A 16,965-nucleotide genomic window follows, 5' to 3' on the forward strand; every position below is an offset into this window, starting at 1 on the left:
TATGCTAACTGAAACTGAAAATACTGCAATTCATGTTCAGCATTTTAGATTTACAGAAGGCTGATCATCCACAGGACAGTGAGGTCTTATGTTGGGACCTAGGATTCCCTTGTTGGTGGCGGAGGGCACTATTAGAATAACCCCATCCTGTGGTGCTTGAAGATGTAAGAACCAATCACGCATGCACGCAGGCACACATGCACGCACTCCCATGTAGAACCACCAGAATACAAACAGGCTATTTCACCATAAGTGGAGCAAAGTAGTTGAAGATGTGAGCCAGTGTGATGAGGACAGTGGGATCACCGTGAAGCCTCCAGACTGCACAGTCTCTGTCCAGCAGTCGCTCGTCCTGCAGCAGACCACACACAGAAAACAACAGTTAACGTAATTTCTCGGTTTGGCGCAAACTCAAACACACACCAGGACTGAATGAATAGCAGACAATTGATCAGCTCTCGTTTCAACAGGAAACAAGGACACAACTGGAAAAGCAACTATTTGTTTGAAACCATTCTGATTAGCAAACTGAACAACATCTGTAAAAGGAGAAGACACCACTGAAGTCGTGGTGTCAGCAGCAGCTCACCTGTGTGTCAAGGCAGGTGGACAAGACATTTTTGATGTAGCCCAGCAGCTTGTGAGCTTTCATCAGGTCAGCCATTGGGGGGTTCTGGAGGGTCAGGTAGCCCTCCACAGGGTATGTGATCCACACTCAGGGTGAAGGAAACTATTTCTCTGAAAGGGCTGCTGCTGATGATATTAAACATATAACCAAGCTACTTCTGAAGAAAACTTCCCTTCCAAAAAAAAATATATATATTCAAGTTTAGAATTTATTCAAGGACATGATAAGTCAGGTGACATAAAAAGGTGCAGTGATGCATGTTGTATAAATAATGAGCCACAGTGATTGGACATTGTTAAGAGGTGATCACACACACACACACACACAAATGTCACTGGCTGCATATTTAATAGCATTTGTCCTTTATTGTTTGGTGGCACCAGCAGAAGCACTTCCACGCAGTGTGAAGGCAGCTGGGCTCACTCTCCGTCACTGTCTACCGTCACCACTACAAGATGTATAAACTGAGACCAGTCTGGACTGGGATGGTGAGATGAGATGAGACTGGGTCACCACGATGGTTGTGGCCTTTTGGCCTGATGGTATTGAACCAAGTACCAACAATTCACTGCTACTGCCTGTTTGGGTAAAAGCTCAGTGACTTGTCAGATCAACTGGACCTAGGTTTCTGCTGAAACCTGGAAAGGATATCTGAGAGGTCTGCTCCCAAAGTTAAAGGCTACTGACTCTTTAAATGAGAGGCTGATGGCAGGAAAGTAAGCAACGCCTGGACCCATCTTGATGTTGGTGAAGGCAGTGCCCAGAGACTGGCCGTTCCTACGGGGACGGGGAGACACAGACACAAAGACACAGACACGTAAACCTCTGCACTGAGCAAGTCAGGTATTACAGAGTTTCCCCAGTTACTCACAGACAGAACGTGATGGTTCCCTCATCCAGATCGATCAGGCAGCTGACAATGTCTCCAGCCGCCCAAGACTGACAACCCAGAAAATGGTTTTACTGTGAGCCTTCACTTGATCCTAGAATCCAGCCATGTGTACCTGTGTCAGTGCTCACCTTTCCGTAGTTGGTAGTGGTCACATTCCACTTTCTCACTCGGTTCCCATCATAAGCGTAAGAGTCCGGGGTGTCACCGACTCCCTCCTAAAGGGAAAACACACAGAACCCAAGAAAGTCGTTTATCCTCTGGATGGTTCTTAATTTTTTGTCCTATCATTACTAGTGTGAACTCATCAGGTCTGGTTTTAACAAACATGATTTTGTTAAAAGGTATTTAAAGTATATTTACTTATTTTATGTAGTAATTTAATACAGTGATTTGTTTCCCAATATTCAATAATGATAAACTTTGTCAGGACAACATGAAGTTGAAAGTTGAAATGAAATATTTCATTTAAGTACTTTCATCTACAATCCACTAATTTTAAACTGTATTCCCTACAGAGAAACAAATTCTGTGTGTCTGTCCCACACTATGTGTTCATCAAATAGGCCTTTATGTATTCATTCATTCATTCCAGAGAGGTCAGCGTCACCTCCTGGTTGAAGCGACAGTTGAGAGTACACCACCCAATCTGCATCAGACCCTGGGAGGAGATCAGCACCTCATAGGCCCATTTCCCTACACATAGGGGGAAAGCAAACATTCAGCTCAAAGTCTATTTAAAAGGACTTTGGAATACACACATTTTCAGCAGAGGTATTGGTGGATTACAGCAGCATCTCCACAGACCAGACAGTCACATGAGATCGAATTGTGACAATACATCTGTCACCTTAGTCAAGCCCCATAACGTCAGTAGAATCACCGTGAGTGTGTCTGAGAGGATTTTACCTTTATAAACACATGTGGTGGCTCTGATAGAGCTGAAGTTGCTGTGGCCGATAACCTGTTATCAAAAAAATAGTGTTTTACAGAAACTACAGATTGCCCAAATCTCCCCACTGTGTGAGCATGAGGCATCACCTCACCCCTAACAGGTCGTCATCCACAAACAGGAGCCCTTCGAAGCCGCTAGTGTGATCCAGGACGACCGGTTGGGGCCCCAGGCGTCCTTCAGTGGCCATGTCTACACATACAAACAGATTCAGACTTTATTAAATTGACATCATACTATGTCATCATATTACAATTGAACTAGTAGAATTCTGGGTCAAAGACAGAGAGCTGTTCTCCAGAACGCTGTGGTCAACTGGACCTTTACCTTGACTTTCTTCAGTGGGTTCTCCCTCTGACAACAGTTTCTCCAGGTGAGTACCAAGATCCGGGAAACCCAGAGGCTTCCTGTGTAAGACCAACAGAACCACACACATGGTTGAACACAAGTGTCTCTATCTGATATTATCAAATTTTGATTATTATTGAGAAAACAATGTTCTACACTTGTAGTGTACATCACTACAGTTAGTTGCCTTATGGAACCAAACCCTTCACTAAAAATTAACAGAATCCACACCGTTCAGTTTATTATGACTCAAAGAACAATGAGAAATCTCTGGTAACTTCTCTAAAACTGTAAGCAGCCTTGTTGATGCTTTTAATTTGGCTGTATTGTCTGTGTCACTTTAAATTCTTGTGACCTACAAACTGCTGTTCACTGAACTAAATGGCTGTTGCTGGATCACAGAATGAGCAGAACTTATTTTAACCAATGGGCTCAGCTGTGTGGCTGCAGACTTGATCACACTGTGAAACGTGATCTGATGTCAAAGCCTCACCAGGAGCCTAAGAACCTCAGAGAGGCAGGAGGAAAACAGGCGCATCAGTGGTGAGGCTCAGTGTGTCTATGTTTAGAGCTGCTGGGGTAACATGAGAGTAACACAGGGTAGAGCACACATCCACAGCTGTGGCACAGGTCAGGTGACATGGGAGCTGAGCAAGCTTCACCCCACAAAGGCAGCAGGGACTGATGGAATCAGCCCAAGGTTGCTGAAAGTCTGTGCTCCCCAGCTATGTGGTGTCCTCCAACACATCTTCAATCTGAGCCTGCAGCTGGAGTCATGGAGTCAAGTCATGCATTGTGACACCGCATCCCAGAGTCCTCAACGACTACAGACCCGTGGCTCTGACCTCTCACATCATAAAGAGGCTTTTGAGAGGCTGATCCTGGACTCCCTGTGTTCTCTGGTCAAACCCTCAGTTGACCGCCTCCAGTTTGCATATCAACCCCATCTAGGAGTGGATGACGCTATCATACATCTGCTCCATCGCACCTACAACCACCTGGACAAGCCTGGCGCATCAGTGAGGATCATTTTCTTTGATTTCTCCAGTGCATTTAACACCATCCAGCCTGCGCTGCTGGGAGAGAAACTGAAACACATGCAGGTGGAGCCCACCCTGATCTCATGGATCATGGACCACCTCACCAACCGCCACCAGTACGTCTGCCTGAATAACTGTGTGTCTGACACCATGGTCTGTAGCACAGGAGCTCCACAGGGGACAGTCCTGTCTCCCTTCCTCTTCACCCTGTACACCTCAGTCTTCAGGTACAACTCAGAGTCCTGCCATCTCCAGATGTTCTCTAATGACTCTGCTACTGTAGGACGTATCCAGGGTGGTGATGTCACAGAGTACCAGGAAGTGGTGGACAGCTTTGTGGACATGTGGACAGAACCACATCCAAATGAACAGCAGTAAAATTAGTGATAAACTTTAGGAAATCGGGGAGTTCTGTCACCCCTCTCAATATTAAAAATGAAGAGATGGAGGTGGTGACCGAGTACAAATACCTGGGAGTGTACTTGGACAATAAACTGGACTGGAAAAAGAACTTCTCAGCTGTGAACAAGAAGGCTCAGAGCAGGATGTACTTCCTGAGGAGGCAGCAGGCAGTAACAGAGTGGATAACTCTGGTTCTATTCTGGGGGTGGAGCTGGGTCCCCTACATGCTGTAGTTGAGAGGAGGATGCTGGTCCAACTCCTCTCTATCCTAAACAACACCCCCCCCCCTACAAAGTGTGCTGGCTGGACAGAGGAGCACCTTCAGCCAGAGGATGATCAGTTTTAGGTGCTCCATAGGAGTTATATGTACATACAGTTGTAGCAATTCAAAATGACCCCTGTTTCACTGCACCACAACTTATTTTCTAAGACTAGTCATGCCAGTTTACCACAACCTCAGATAGCTCACTGGTTAAACTGGGTGGTTGCTTTCTTGGCAGTACGAGTTTGGTTCAGTGTCGTTGCTCTTTGAATTATAGAAAAGAGTTGATGAAAAAGAGGAGAATCACGGGACTCAATGACTACAGATCCGTAGCTCTGAGCTCTGTAGTCATGAAGTCTTCTGAGCGCCTCGTCCTCTCCTACTGTACCTCAAAGACACTAACTAAAACAATTCAAGTGCTTGAGAAGTACATTTTAACCTTGAGTGAAGTATTCTATGTTATCCTAATGAAGAGCAAACCTGTAAAACTGATTAAAGCAGGATTTAAAATTTTAAAAACAACAAAGCCTCACTGAGGGTCAAAATTGAACATCTACACCTCTCTATACTTTAGAATGAGTATGAATTTGTAAATAGAGGCTACAGGTCAGGTCTCTTACTGCTATAAAAGATGTGTTCCTTTAAGACCAAAGACTTCCTCCCTCACAGACAGCAGTATGTGAGGCTGGGTATGTTTGTTTCGGATTCCCAGACCACCAGCACTGGATTCCCCCAAGGCTGCGTCCTTTCTCCAATGTTATTCTCCCTGTACACAAACCGCTGCACATCTGGACACCAGTATGTTAAACTCCTGAAGCTGCTGATGACACCACCCTCATCGGCCACATCTCTGACGGAAATGAGTTGGCCTACAGGAGTGAGATAGCCAGTCTGGTGTCATGGTGCAGCGCCAACAACCTGGAGCTCAATGCTCTGAAGACAGTGGAGATGACGGTAAACTTCACATCCCTTCTCCCTATTCCGTAGAGGTGCATACGCATGTCACTGTGATAACACCTTTCACTTCACTTCAGGATTTTATTTACTATAAATAAATAAATTGTATAAAATCTCTCTGTCGCATGTCAGAACACCAGGACCCAGCAGATCTACGACTCATTAATTCAGCAACTTACATATGTCTACTCTGCATGAATGGTTTATATTGTATAAAATTAAAATTAAATTAAATGAATGCCCGAAAGGTTTAGTGATGCATTCTGCTCTGCAGCATAAACCACCAACTTGTTTGACCACTTTTAATATCTGTATGAAGCCAGTTAAACCTGTAAGATGTTTTCATGTTGCCAAAAACTGATGTAACACACTCCTCATCGGGACTACTGGGAAAACTCTTCAACAGCGGCAGTATATTCAAAACAGTGCTGCTCAAGACGAGGGGGCGACCATATTACGCCCATTCTTAAATCTCTTCCCCGGCTCCCTATTTCTTTTAGAATTGATAGTCCTTCTTACCCACCAGTGCATTTATGGTGATGCCCCTCTCTACATGAAAGAACTTGTTACTCCATATACAGTACATGCATCGAGATAGAACAATTTGCTCAGCTGCAATTAGGCTGTGGAACAATCTCCCAGAGCACTTGTGAATGCCACAGGCGTCTGCCCTAGATTGCAGTATTTAATTGTTTTATATATGTATCTGTGGTGCGCCTTACCGCTCTGATAGGTAATGTCTAAACAGTTTCAGGTGTAACAGAGGGAGAGGGTACCTGAGGGAGGCCAGTGCAGGGCCCTGTTTGGTAGAAGGAAACACATGGTGTAGGTAGTCACTCAGCAGTTTCTCATTCACTATGCCTGAGAAAACAGCACAGGAAACTTGTAGATGTGCGATATGTTGAGGAAAGTAAAAGTTACATGTTGCAGTCCCAGCACTCGTGGACTTAACACATTCCTCATTGTATAAGCAGTTCAGGATTTTTGAAACAGATACTGTAAGTTGTCAACAACAGACTCTGTTGGAACTCCACAATGACTAACAGGTTCTAAACTTACTCAAAACTAATGAACCAGAAACATTACAAAATAACAAAACCTCAAGTATGAACTAAAATTAAGTAACAATCATATTTTAAAGACACTGTGCAAAGAAGGATTTGGTCAAACCCCTACACAAGTTAAACCTGGGCAAGAATATAACACCCATCCTGTACATGCCTGTAGCTGTTGGTTTGTCTGTGTCTGAAGACAGCCGATAGTTACGACGCGTCAGAGCTGTGCCTCCTCCTTTAGCGCTCATTCTGTTGGACTGGAGGCAGCAGGGCCCAGATACTACTGCGAAAAGAACAGTGAGACCCAAGATCAGTTATTAATTCATTTATTCACTGAGAGATTTACAGACAAGATGAATGAACAGTTCGATAGACTAGAACTGTTGTTACACAAAGCTGAAAATACTTGTATGTTTTAATGACATGAAGTGTTTTATGCCGGTCAGCTTTTACTACGTGAAGTTGAAAACATATGTGCACCTTTAAAGCTGATCATCAACACATAAAGGGAAGCGAAAAATCAAACCAGTCAAACATTTAATCACAGACTTATTCCTGTTTTGTGAATTCCTTTTCAGTGCAACTCCACGTGTGATGTGTGCTTCATGTTGTCCCAAGGAATCCCCTCCCGGACCAAGGCCCCAGTGAGCTCCTGTACCAGTACATTATGTTCTCATCTGCATTTAGGTGAGAGGAATGAGGCCCAGCTAGTGGCATCAGTGTCTTTCTTGTCCAGCAGCTCAGGGCACGTGAGGCCAGGCCCTGGACCAGAGTGCTCTTCATTCTTGTTGCCTACACAAATCATCAGTGACCCACCAATAAACTGGCTCTGGTCAATGATGGAGGAGGCAGGACGACGTAAATTACAGCATCTGATGGTTTGGAGAGGCAAAGCGGCTCTAATGTAAGCCGTTTATAAACTTGATGTTATTCCCTCAACAGATGGAAAATGTTTGATGCAGCTATACTTTAACAACACAAATCTGATAGTACGTGTACCTTAACATGTGTGACAAGTCATAATATCAGAGTACCTACACTACTGATGTTTTACTACGTCAACGTGATATACTTGGATATTTTGACTACATTCAGCTGACAACGCTTATGTGCGTCTGCATATTTGTACTTAAATACAGGTGAAATCATATAATGAGTGTTAGCACTGTTAGTTTAACTCAAACATCTTAACCACACTGTCAGCGGCTAGCTTGCGTTAGCTGACCGAAGAGCTGCGTGTAGTACCGGTACCGTCGTTCCTGAAATAACACAGCAGTAACAGTTCCTCTAACATGCCAACGTTAGCTATTCGGCTAACGGCGCACTGATGCAAACAATGTTTTCTCTCGCTAAGCTAGCAGCCAGTGGCGGGCTGACAGTAACACGTACCGCCTCCGTCAGTTTAAGCAAAACTGTTCTCGAGCTGTGATCTCTCGGTGTGTCCGAAATTCCCGCTGATAAATATGAAATATGTTGTTTACGATGCTGTCGTGAGGCAAAGCTAATTTCAAGCAAAACAGTCTCCGTCTGTGTCAACGCCTCTCACGCTACGGAGCATCAACTGGGACAAAACAGGCTCATTGGAAAAATGCGATATCAAAAATTAAAGGAAAGGAAAGCTGAAATTACCCAATATGGATATTTTTAAAATACTTATAAAAACTTGAATTATCATTGTTCATTCCACCGTTGCCCACTTAATCAAATTCTATTCAATTTTTGTTTATATAGCGCCAAATCACAACAAAGCTTTCTCAAACCAGGATGGTTGGACCAGGGACTGGACACAGGCAGGATGGTTGGATAAACAATGATGGAAAGTTATTGGATAGAAGTGATAGACGGAAACAGAGGAGCTCAGTGTATAAATTAAGTCCCCCAGCAGTCTATGTCTATTGCAGCAGAGGAGCCTGGTAGCTAAAAGTTCTGCCTCCAGTTCTACATTTAAAAACTCAAGGAACTACAAGTAGCCCCGCGCTTTGAGAACGAAGCGTGCTGCTGGGAGCATAAGGAACTACGAGGTCTTTAAGATAAGAAGGAGCTTTACCATTAAGTACTTTGTAGGCAAGTTGGAGAATTTCAAATTCTATGCTACATTCTACAAACATTTACATTTAACATTTAACTTTTACATTTAGACTTTTGCACATTTGACTAAATGTGAGAAAACATGTGTCATTTAGTTAAATGTGAGAAAACTAGTTATAGGTGCTCCTTTTACATTCGGCACCCCATACAAGTGGACGACTTGGAAGAGTTGATTATTGAGGTTATACTCCATATACTGTAGGTTATGGGGAAGGAATTGGTCAATTTAAAGTTGATTCATCTAGACAGTGATTTCTGTCATTTGGAGGAAGTCGCTGCTGAACGTCTTCTCTAATGGTGATAATTTTATTAGTACAGTAGTTCATAAAGTCATTGCTGCTGAGATTTAAGGGGGTAATAGGCTAAACACAGCTATGACTCTTAGTCAGCCTGGCTACAGTGCTGAAACGAAACTTGGGGTTGTTTTTCTTTCCCTCAATTAAGGAGGAATAATGTGTTTTTCTAGCAGCACAAAGTACAGTACACAAAGTATATTATTACACTGTCCTTCCATGCTATGCAATTTACATTTATTTTGTTGGCCACTGCCTTTCTAGTTGTCTGGTCCTGTGCTTTAGGCTGCAGATCTCTGAGTTATACCACGGAGCAAACCTCCTCTGATTCACTGACTTCTTCAATGGAGCCACTGTTTCTAACATTGTAAGCGGAGAAGCTGCAGCATCATTTTTTCAATTTCTTTACCAGATAGAAGGGAAATTAAAAATGTTAAAAAGGTACTATCAAGGTAGACAGGTAATATACAAAAATACATGCATATACATATTAATGAATATGTATACATATACCCACATATACACATTCGTATCAAATTACTTTCCATACACATACTTGTGTTTGTACATGTTTCCTCTGTCCAGCCACACACTGTGTAGGGGGTGGGAGGTGTTGTCTAGGATAGAGAGGAGTTGGACCAGCATCCTCCTCTTAGCTACAGCATGTAGGGGGTCCAGCTCCACCCCAGAACAGAACCAGCCCTCCTGATAATTTTGCTGTTTTAAGTAATCAAAGCGAGTTAAAGCCAGTATCACTGTTTGGTACTCTCTGTTATAATTAAAGTAATTGTGTTTGCCCATAGCGAACATATAGATACTCATTCAAGTGTTTTTATTGCAAGTCTCACTGCACACCACTGCAGATATCTGGAATGTATTTCTGACTAGTAAAAATTATAAATTTAGATATCCGCAACTACATTCTGACTAGGCAAAATTCGAGTTCTAGATAACCGTGACTCCATCTTGAGTTGTCTGTTGACTTGAATGGGAAAATAGTTTCTCCTATCCACAATTCAATTTCTCCTATCCACAAAGCATGGCAAGACATTTTAACATTTAAGGGTTTTAAAGTGATGTTACCAGCACCAGACCTAGGGGATATCTGGACCGACCACAAACGATACACAGACTGGAAAACACTGTGGATCAAAGACTAGGCGATAGCTCTGAGTGTCTTTAAGCAGAAAGTGCTCATTTATTACTGACCTATCAGGACAATAATAGTAATAATAAAATTATAAAATCATTTGTACAAAAGACACATAAACGACCACAAATAACCTAAAAGAAGATCACAGATGCACAATTTAAAAGTTACATTCAGTTTTACACAAACTACAAAAAAAATACATTTCGACAATGCGATAGAAGCAAAACACAAATCCAGCCACACAATCCCTGCCATCCCTAACGCGCCAGCTTCTTTTAGGTGTGTCAGGTTACTTGTCCTTAATACTGCTTACATGGCTACAAACCAGGCGCCACACTTCACAAGCCAAACAGCGACTTCGTCTTTCACAGCGGCGACCACACTCACCCTCCACCCTTTGTCGCTAAATGCTACGATGGTCGCTGCTAGCTTAAACTGCACATTTAACTCACGTTTCTTCCTCTTTTAACAGCTTATTAACGACAACATAACACGCTGAACAACATATTTACTATAACTGGACATTAGCGTGGTGGACTGAATATGCATACATATCATTTGACTGTACCTGTGGATCAAAGAATAGGAGATAGCTCTGAGTGTCTAAGTAGCAAGTGCTCATTTATTACTGACGAGCACTTGCGCTGGGCCCGTAGCTTTCCCCTCCTCGAATCCACAGCAGGCAACAGCGCCTCCTACTGTCCACACAGCGCTCAGCATAGCATCCATACCAACCATTAATTCACGTATGTAAAAAAAAGAAATCACGGGTCGAAATACATTCCGGATATCTATAATTTGAATTCTATCTAATAAATGTTAAAAAACGGCTTGCCATAAAGGTCACATCTCGTAGAACGTGAACTCTCAGATACTGCTGGGATTGGCGGACAATATTTCCTGCCCGATGATTGGCCTACCACAGGGATGTCTATGATTGGCCAAGCACACACCCGCCTATAGGAGTGTTCCATTTTATTGGGAGGTACATGAATGTTTTTTACATGAATGGTTTTGTAACCAACGATAATATTAAATTGAAATAAACGACCATTAAGATAAATATGACATAGGTCTAACCAGCAAAGTGACATATTAGTTCATGACTACGTGAGTGGATGGGAAATAAAATAACTACATCAAGTCGCTACCGACCCCCACAGATGACTCTGTCCAGCAGCTTCTCCAGTTTCTCTTAGCACCCGGTCACCTGCTTACCTGATCGGTTGTTGATCTGGTATTGATCCCAGCTTCAGGTGTTGGTCCTGTCGGTGTGTCAGACGGTTTATTGGCTTCTCCTCCTGTCAGGCGTAGAACCATGCTTCGTTTGAGGGCGGCTGTGTGTCGGACGTGGAGGGGGTATGTGTTCCCAACTTTTCACATGAGCGGACACGAGACATCACAGCGAGTAGCTGAAGTAGCTTAGTAGTAGTTGGAACAGCTTTCACCGTTAACGTCTCCTTGTTGAGGCTCGTGCACGTGAGGCTCTCTGACTAGTTAGCTCGTGGTTATCCAGGGTGCACATGAGCGGGCGGGTCAAGGCAGCTACATATCTGTTTCAGTTCATGACAGTTAGATTCCTCAGTCGAGAACGCGTGTATTAGAAGGTTCTGGACATCACAGACTGTCGGGACAGGTTTACCATCACATAACTAGTACTAACTATGAACTAGTACGTGACTCACAGAAACAACTAGGCCGACAGCTGTAACAACCCCATAATCCTCCAGATGTTTGTTCCCAACAGAGCCACAGGGGTGAGGTCGAAGCTGAGGCTTCAGTCCAGATCCTGTTGGACTGAGTCCAGGAGCAGAGACCAGACCTTTGAAACCTTAGCTTCAGCATTGGTTAAACATCTCTTTAAAGATCTGTGAGATGCAGCATAGTAATTAATTACTAGTTCAAGTACAGCTTGGATTCAACATCTGTTTGATAATTTTCAGAATCACATTAAGTAATTAAAGTAAATTCAGGAGAAGCTTCAACTTCATGAAATCAGTCACATTTAATGCTCGGAGATGTTCATGCATTCTTGCCACATTCAGCATTAAGAGAACTTCAATTAAGTTTCCTGGTTAACTTGGATGAACCTGGTGGTGGCTCCCCCTCCTCCCCTTGACAGTCATCAGCTCAGTGACCTTCAGTTCCCACAGTTTGCACAGCTCAGGTTAATCATATATAGAAAAGTTCCTGCTGTGCTGAAGGTGGAATGAAATTTGAGTTCAGAGTCAGTTGATTTGTCTGAGTAACTGTGTAATACCTATTATCAGAGAAGATACATAAAATCCACTGGAAACTAGTGCTCTAGTTAAGCATAAGCTCCCACAGGGGAACAAGCTAGAACGCGCCCCAGTCAGCGCTAGTACCCGGTTCTCTGAGTAAGACACTGCCTCTCCACCCGTCACATAGAGAACACTGGTTCTGAATCTGAGTTCTAAAAGCCTTCACATGCTGACAGGAAGCAGTTTCAAACTTAGATTAGATTAGATTAGTTTAGGTCTAACCAGAAACACTATAAGCAGTAAGTGAAGGATATAGACATGTGCATAAGAGAAAATATTTACAGATTGGTATAAAAAATGAGTGTCCTGGAAGAAACAATGTGAACTTTTTCTAGGGGGAGCCTCAGTAAAACAGCTCCAGAACTCTGATCCATGTGTGTCATCATATTAATCTAACAGAGGTTGTGCGTTGATCTGTGCAGGTTTCAGACGTTCTCCTCTGCAGCTGTGGAGGTGAAGAATGAGCCGGTTCTGGGCTTCAGAAAAGGAAGTGCAGAGAGGACAGAGCTGCTGAAGGTGACAAACTGCAATTTTGGAACTTTCAGGACTCAAGGCTCAGCTCACCTTCTGTGTTTTCTGGTTTAGGCCTTGGACAGCCTGATGGGGAGGACAGAGGAGATCCCATGCGTGGTCGGGGATGAGCATGTGTGGACCAAAGACATCCGATACCAGCTGTCTGTGAGTCAGCAGGCTGGAACATGAATTTGCTGTGTACGATGTGTAGCAGCACAGCCCATAACATCAAGTCTTCTTTTCTCAGCCGTTCAATCACTCGCAAAAAGTGGCAAAGTTCTGCTACGCTGACAAGGTGAGTTCATTCATTTTTGTGTGTGTGTGTGTGTGTGTGTGTGTGTGTGTGTGTGTGTGTGTGTGTGTGTGTGTGTGTGTGTGTGTGTGTGTGTGTGTGTGTGTGTGTGTGTGTGTGTGTGTGTGTGTGTGTGTGTGTGTGTGTGTGTGTGTGTCTCATGTGAGACACAGTGGAGCAAGTCCTCTGTAAATAAACACTGGAAGTTTTGAACTAGTTATTTCACTGGTGCCTGTTGACATCACATCTGCTCTATAAAGTCATTACGAGCAGAATGAACTTTTTTTCACTGTGTCAATGCAATGCAGGAGCTGATTAACAAAGCCATTGTGGCGTCCGTAGCAGCGAGGAGGGAGTGGGATCTGAAGCCCATCCAGGACAGAGCCAATATCCTCTTCAAAGCAGCTGACGTCATCAGTGGCCCTAAAAGAGCGGAAATCCTTGCTAAGACCATGATCGGACAGGTAGAAGTTCTGATAATGAAGGAAAACATAAAAATTTATTTATTTTAGGGACAGCTAGGTCGTCTGAGTTGTGAGGAGTGTGGAGGTCATAAAGTAAACTGTGGTGATGTTGTGGTTTCATGTCAGGGAAAGACCGTGGTCCAGGCAGAGATCGATGCTGCTGCAGAGCTCATCGACTTCTTCAGGTTCAACGCCAAACACGCCATCGAGCTGGAGAAACAGCAGCCCATTGACGGTGGGGAAAGCACCAACACCATGATCTACCGCGGCCTAGAGGTAATGTGTGTCACTCAGGGTGTACGCTGCTGGTGGGAATCAGCGCTGCTGAGCTTTAATGACATTTGCTTTTCCAGGGCTTCGTCGCAGCCGTCGCTCCCTTTAACTTCACGGCTATCGGTGGGAATCTGGCCGGGACCCCGGCTCTGATGGTGAGTGGCCTCATTTGTCTGTCAAAAAGCAAAGGGCACTTTGTAAGAGGCGCTGCGTTGCAGGGGAATGTAGTCCTGTGGAAGCCCAGTGATGCGGCCGTGTCTGCCAGCTACGCCGTCTACAGAGTCCTCAGGGATTGTGGGCTGCCTCCCAATATCATCCAGTTTCTGCCGGCCGATGGGCCCGTGTTCGGGGACACCATCACGTCTTCTGAGCACCTGGCAGGAATCAACTTCACCGGCAGCGTCCCGTAAGGAGCTGTTTCGGACGTTGGATCGGCAGTGACACTCAGAAACTGCAGACAGATGTAGTTTTAATTTATTATCTGTTTTTAGGACATTTAAGCATCTTTGGAAACAAGTGGCTAAGAACCTGGACACCTACAGAACCTTCCCCCGCCTGGCAGGAGGTGAGCCATGATTCCCCATCATCAGACCTGCTTCTCTTCACATGAACTCTGATCCTTAGTGATCTCAACCATGTGACATCTCTGAAATGAATTCAAACTCTTGGTTTTCAGAGTGCGGCGGGAAGAATTTTCACTTTGTCCACAGGTCTGCGGACGTGCAGAGCGTGGTGGCGGGGACGATCCGCTCGGCCTTCGAGTACGGCGGCCAGAAGTGTTCGGCCTGCTCCAGGATGTACGTCCCCGACAGCTTATGGCCACAGATCAAACAGCAACTGCTGGACATTCACAAAGAGATCAAAGTGGGAGACGTAAGTCCACAGACACAAGCAGAGCAGTCAGTTATGTGCCACCGTCTGCCTGCGTGGATTAGCAGTCCAGATTGTCTGTGATATTTATGGATAAGCTGTGCAGAACCGTCACATCTGAGAGGAAACTGAATGTTGAACTGATTCATCAGCTGATACGTGACTTTTCTTTCCTCAGCCTGTTGAAGACCTCAACACCTTCTTCTCAGCAGTGATTGATAATAAAGTGAGTCCTGTGGTCGCCTGCACATCTCTGTGTAACTTCTGTCAAATAACGGTTCTGTCCGTTTGTGCTGCAGTCGTTCAGTCGAATAAAGAAGTGGCTTGATCATGCCAAGTCCTCCCCGAACCTGGAGATCATCGCTGGGGGGAAGTGTGATGATAAGAAGGGCTACTTTGTGGAGCCGACCATCATTGAGACCAGAGACCCACGGGACGCCATCATGAGTGAGGTACAGCGAGGACATGTTCGCTGGAACAGGATTGTTCCCCGGCGTTCGCGTGTTCTTTAGCTGCTGTTCTGTGTTGCGTAGGAAATCTTTGGCCCTGTTCTGACCGTCTACAGCTACCCTGAGAACAGCTACCGAGAAATTCTGCAGCTGATCGATAGCACGTCTCCGTACGCGCTAACAGGAGCCGTGTTTGCTGAGGACCGGTACGACCCACATTTCGACTCTAACAGTTTACGTCACAAATACGCAGCAGGTGGAGGGAAGTAACAATAAAGGTTCTTCATCAGATGAAGCTGGCGTTTTCCTAATGACCTGTACTGGTACTGGAAGAACTCTGATGTAAACACATCAATCATTTTGTTTGTGTTGCAGGAACGTTCTTGATGAAGCAGCTCAAGTCCTCAGGAATGCTGCAGGAAACTACTACATCAATGACAAGTCCACCGGCTCCATCGTCGCTCAGCAGCCGTTTGGTGGCGCCAGAGCTTCAGGTGAGACGGGTCATCATCTGCACCTCTGCGTGTTCTGCTTCAGTCTGAGTGTCTGAGCAGAGTCGTGTCTTCATCAGGCACCAATGATAAACCTGGAGGTCCTCACTATGTGCTGAGGTGGACGTCGCCACAGGTGGTGAAGCAGACCCACGTCCCCCTCCGAGGGTGGAGGTACCCCTACATGGACTGAAGGTCCGATTAGAGCCTGTTGATTCTCTCATCTCAACCTTGACAGAACCTTTGCACTGAACCTGGACATGAATGTATGATCGTCTTCCATCCACAGCTGGAGCGCGTGTTACAGGCCATGGCTCCGCTGAAACCTTTGTATCGACTGGTTCTTTGTGTGACGAGGGATTGTTTTAGGCCAAATATCAGTAAATTTAATACTTTTTGTTTGTTCCAGTGAAATTTAAATCTTTTAGGTGGATATTAGAATCTTTTGGCGTCATATTGATTTCTTTTATTTAAATGAGTTTTATTTGTATGTGAGGAGATGTTTTCCTGCTTTCAGTGGACTTAATCCAGAACAGAACCAACTGTGTTGAAAGTTTCTGCTGGTTTTATTTGTCTTTTAAAACCTGCCATATTCACATCATTAATATTTCCCAATAAATACTAAGTTATTAATAAAACTAGTTATTTTCAGCTGTGACTTTAACTCTCAGCAGGAAGCTGACATCATTGGTGGAGCTGAGTTTAACCCCTGGTCTTTGCTTTGTCCTCATCTGCATTTGTTTGTGACTTTTCTCCATCACATTTAAAACCTGTGTAGTGTGCGTTGACCATGTTGACAGCCTGAAGCAGACCAGTGGCTTTTCCAGTTTCCTCCTGGAGATGAAAATGTTCAGCTTTGGTTTCCCCACCAACTGGACCCTCTTATTGCTCGGGTCGACCGTTCACACGGCCGCTCCTTTCTCAACATGGAAGCCACGGACACATAGTCATGTAAAAATACACTGAAGGCAAACTGTGTTCCGCTCCATTAAAAAATTAAGTTGTCATTTCATCTAATCGTTTAATAAATAATGACTTGTTTTTCTCTGTGACTTTGTATGAAGCGTATTTTCATGCTTAAGTGATGGGAGCTGAGCCCCAGGTGGGACTGGGAGGTGGGTCCACTCAGTTTGAGACCGTAAACACATCCTCACATTGACAGCTGCTGCTTGAAGACGTTTTTCTTCCTATTGCTCAGATTCTGTGGTTGTGTGTACAGACTATCTGTTTCATTGTGCTGTGTGTTGAGCTATTAGACACCAAC

The 16,965-nt window shown here is 44.4% G+C and overlaps 2 protein-coding genes across 11 annotated transcripts in view; one reads left to right on the top strand and one right to left on the bottom strand.

The window, feature by feature from the left end:
- Nucleotides 1-11,304, bottom strand: part of LOC114855172 (E3 ubiquitin-protein ligase RNF123) — a 62,828-nt gene extending 51,524 nt beyond the window's left edge. For 4 of the 9 annotated variants that reach the window (XR_008694802.1, XR_008694800.1, XR_008694801.1 and 1 more), the window contains exons 1-12: nucleotides 7,923-8,093; nucleotides 6,700-6,816; nucleotides 6,255-6,339; nucleotides 2,797-2,876; nucleotides 2,564-2,661; nucleotides 2,427-2,481; nucleotides 2,128-2,213; nucleotides 1,649-1,735; nucleotides 1,500-1,567; nucleotides 1,277-1,405; nucleotides 590-701; nucleotides 248-352 (exon numbers count right to left, since the gene is read on the bottom strand). Coding sequence is in view for 5 of the 9 variants with exons in the window: in XM_055509107.1 (XP_055365082.1) it covers nucleotides 248-352; nucleotides 590-701; nucleotides 1,277-1,405; nucleotides 1,500-1,567; nucleotides 1,649-1,735; nucleotides 2,128-2,213; nucleotides 2,427-2,481; nucleotides 2,564-2,661; nucleotides 2,797-2,876; nucleotides 6,255-6,339; nucleotides 6,700-6,781 (987 nt within the window). In the remaining 4 variants the exon portion in view is untranslated. Of the gene's footprint in view, nucleotides 1-247; nucleotides 353-589; nucleotides 702-1,276; nucleotides 1,406-1,499; nucleotides 1,568-1,648; nucleotides 1,736-2,127; nucleotides 2,214-2,426; nucleotides 2,482-2,563; nucleotides 2,662-2,796; nucleotides 2,877-6,254; nucleotides 6,340-6,699; nucleotides 6,817-7,922; nucleotides 8,094-10,635; nucleotides 10,863-11,285 lie in introns of those variants that run through there. The other 5 variants (XM_055509107.1, XM_055509105.1, XM_055509106.1 and 2 more) reach the window with 5 other exon arrangements.
- aldh4a1 (aldehyde dehydrogenase 4 family, member A1) lies at nucleotides 11,269-16,753 on the top strand. 2 transcript variants are annotated; one of them, XM_029151805.3, is made up of 16 exons: nucleotides 11,269-11,426; nucleotides 12,772-12,865; nucleotides 12,935-13,027; nucleotides 13,110-13,157; nucleotides 13,463-13,618; nucleotides 13,745-13,894; nucleotides 13,972-14,046; nucleotides 14,110-14,297; nucleotides 14,383-14,456; nucleotides 14,568-14,764; nucleotides 14,940-14,987; nucleotides 15,061-15,213; nucleotides 15,295-15,416; nucleotides 15,586-15,704; nucleotides 15,782-15,896; nucleotides 15,991-16,753. In XM_029151805.3, exons 1-15 carry the CDS (start codon nucleotides 11,386-11,388, stop codon nucleotides 15,892-15,894), a joined length of 1,671 nt encoding a protein of 556 aa, XP_029007638.1. In that variant the 5' UTR covers nucleotides 11,269-11,385; the 3' UTR covers nucleotides 15,895-15,896; nucleotides 15,991-16,753. The 2 variants fall into 2 exon arrangements, with proteins under 2 accessions (XP_029007638.1, XP_040926679.1); XM_041070745.2 differs by having other exon boundaries at nucleotides 15,782-16,753.
- The last annotated feature ends 212 nt before the right edge of the window (nucleotides 16,754-16,965 follow it).

Source organism: Betta splendens, chromosome 5 (assembly GCF_900634795.4).
Source record: "Betta splendens chromosome 5, fBetSpl5.4, whole genome shotgun sequence".
Taxonomy (NCBI): Eukaryota; Metazoa; Chordata; class Actinopteri; order Anabantiformes; family Osphronemidae; genus Betta; species Betta splendens.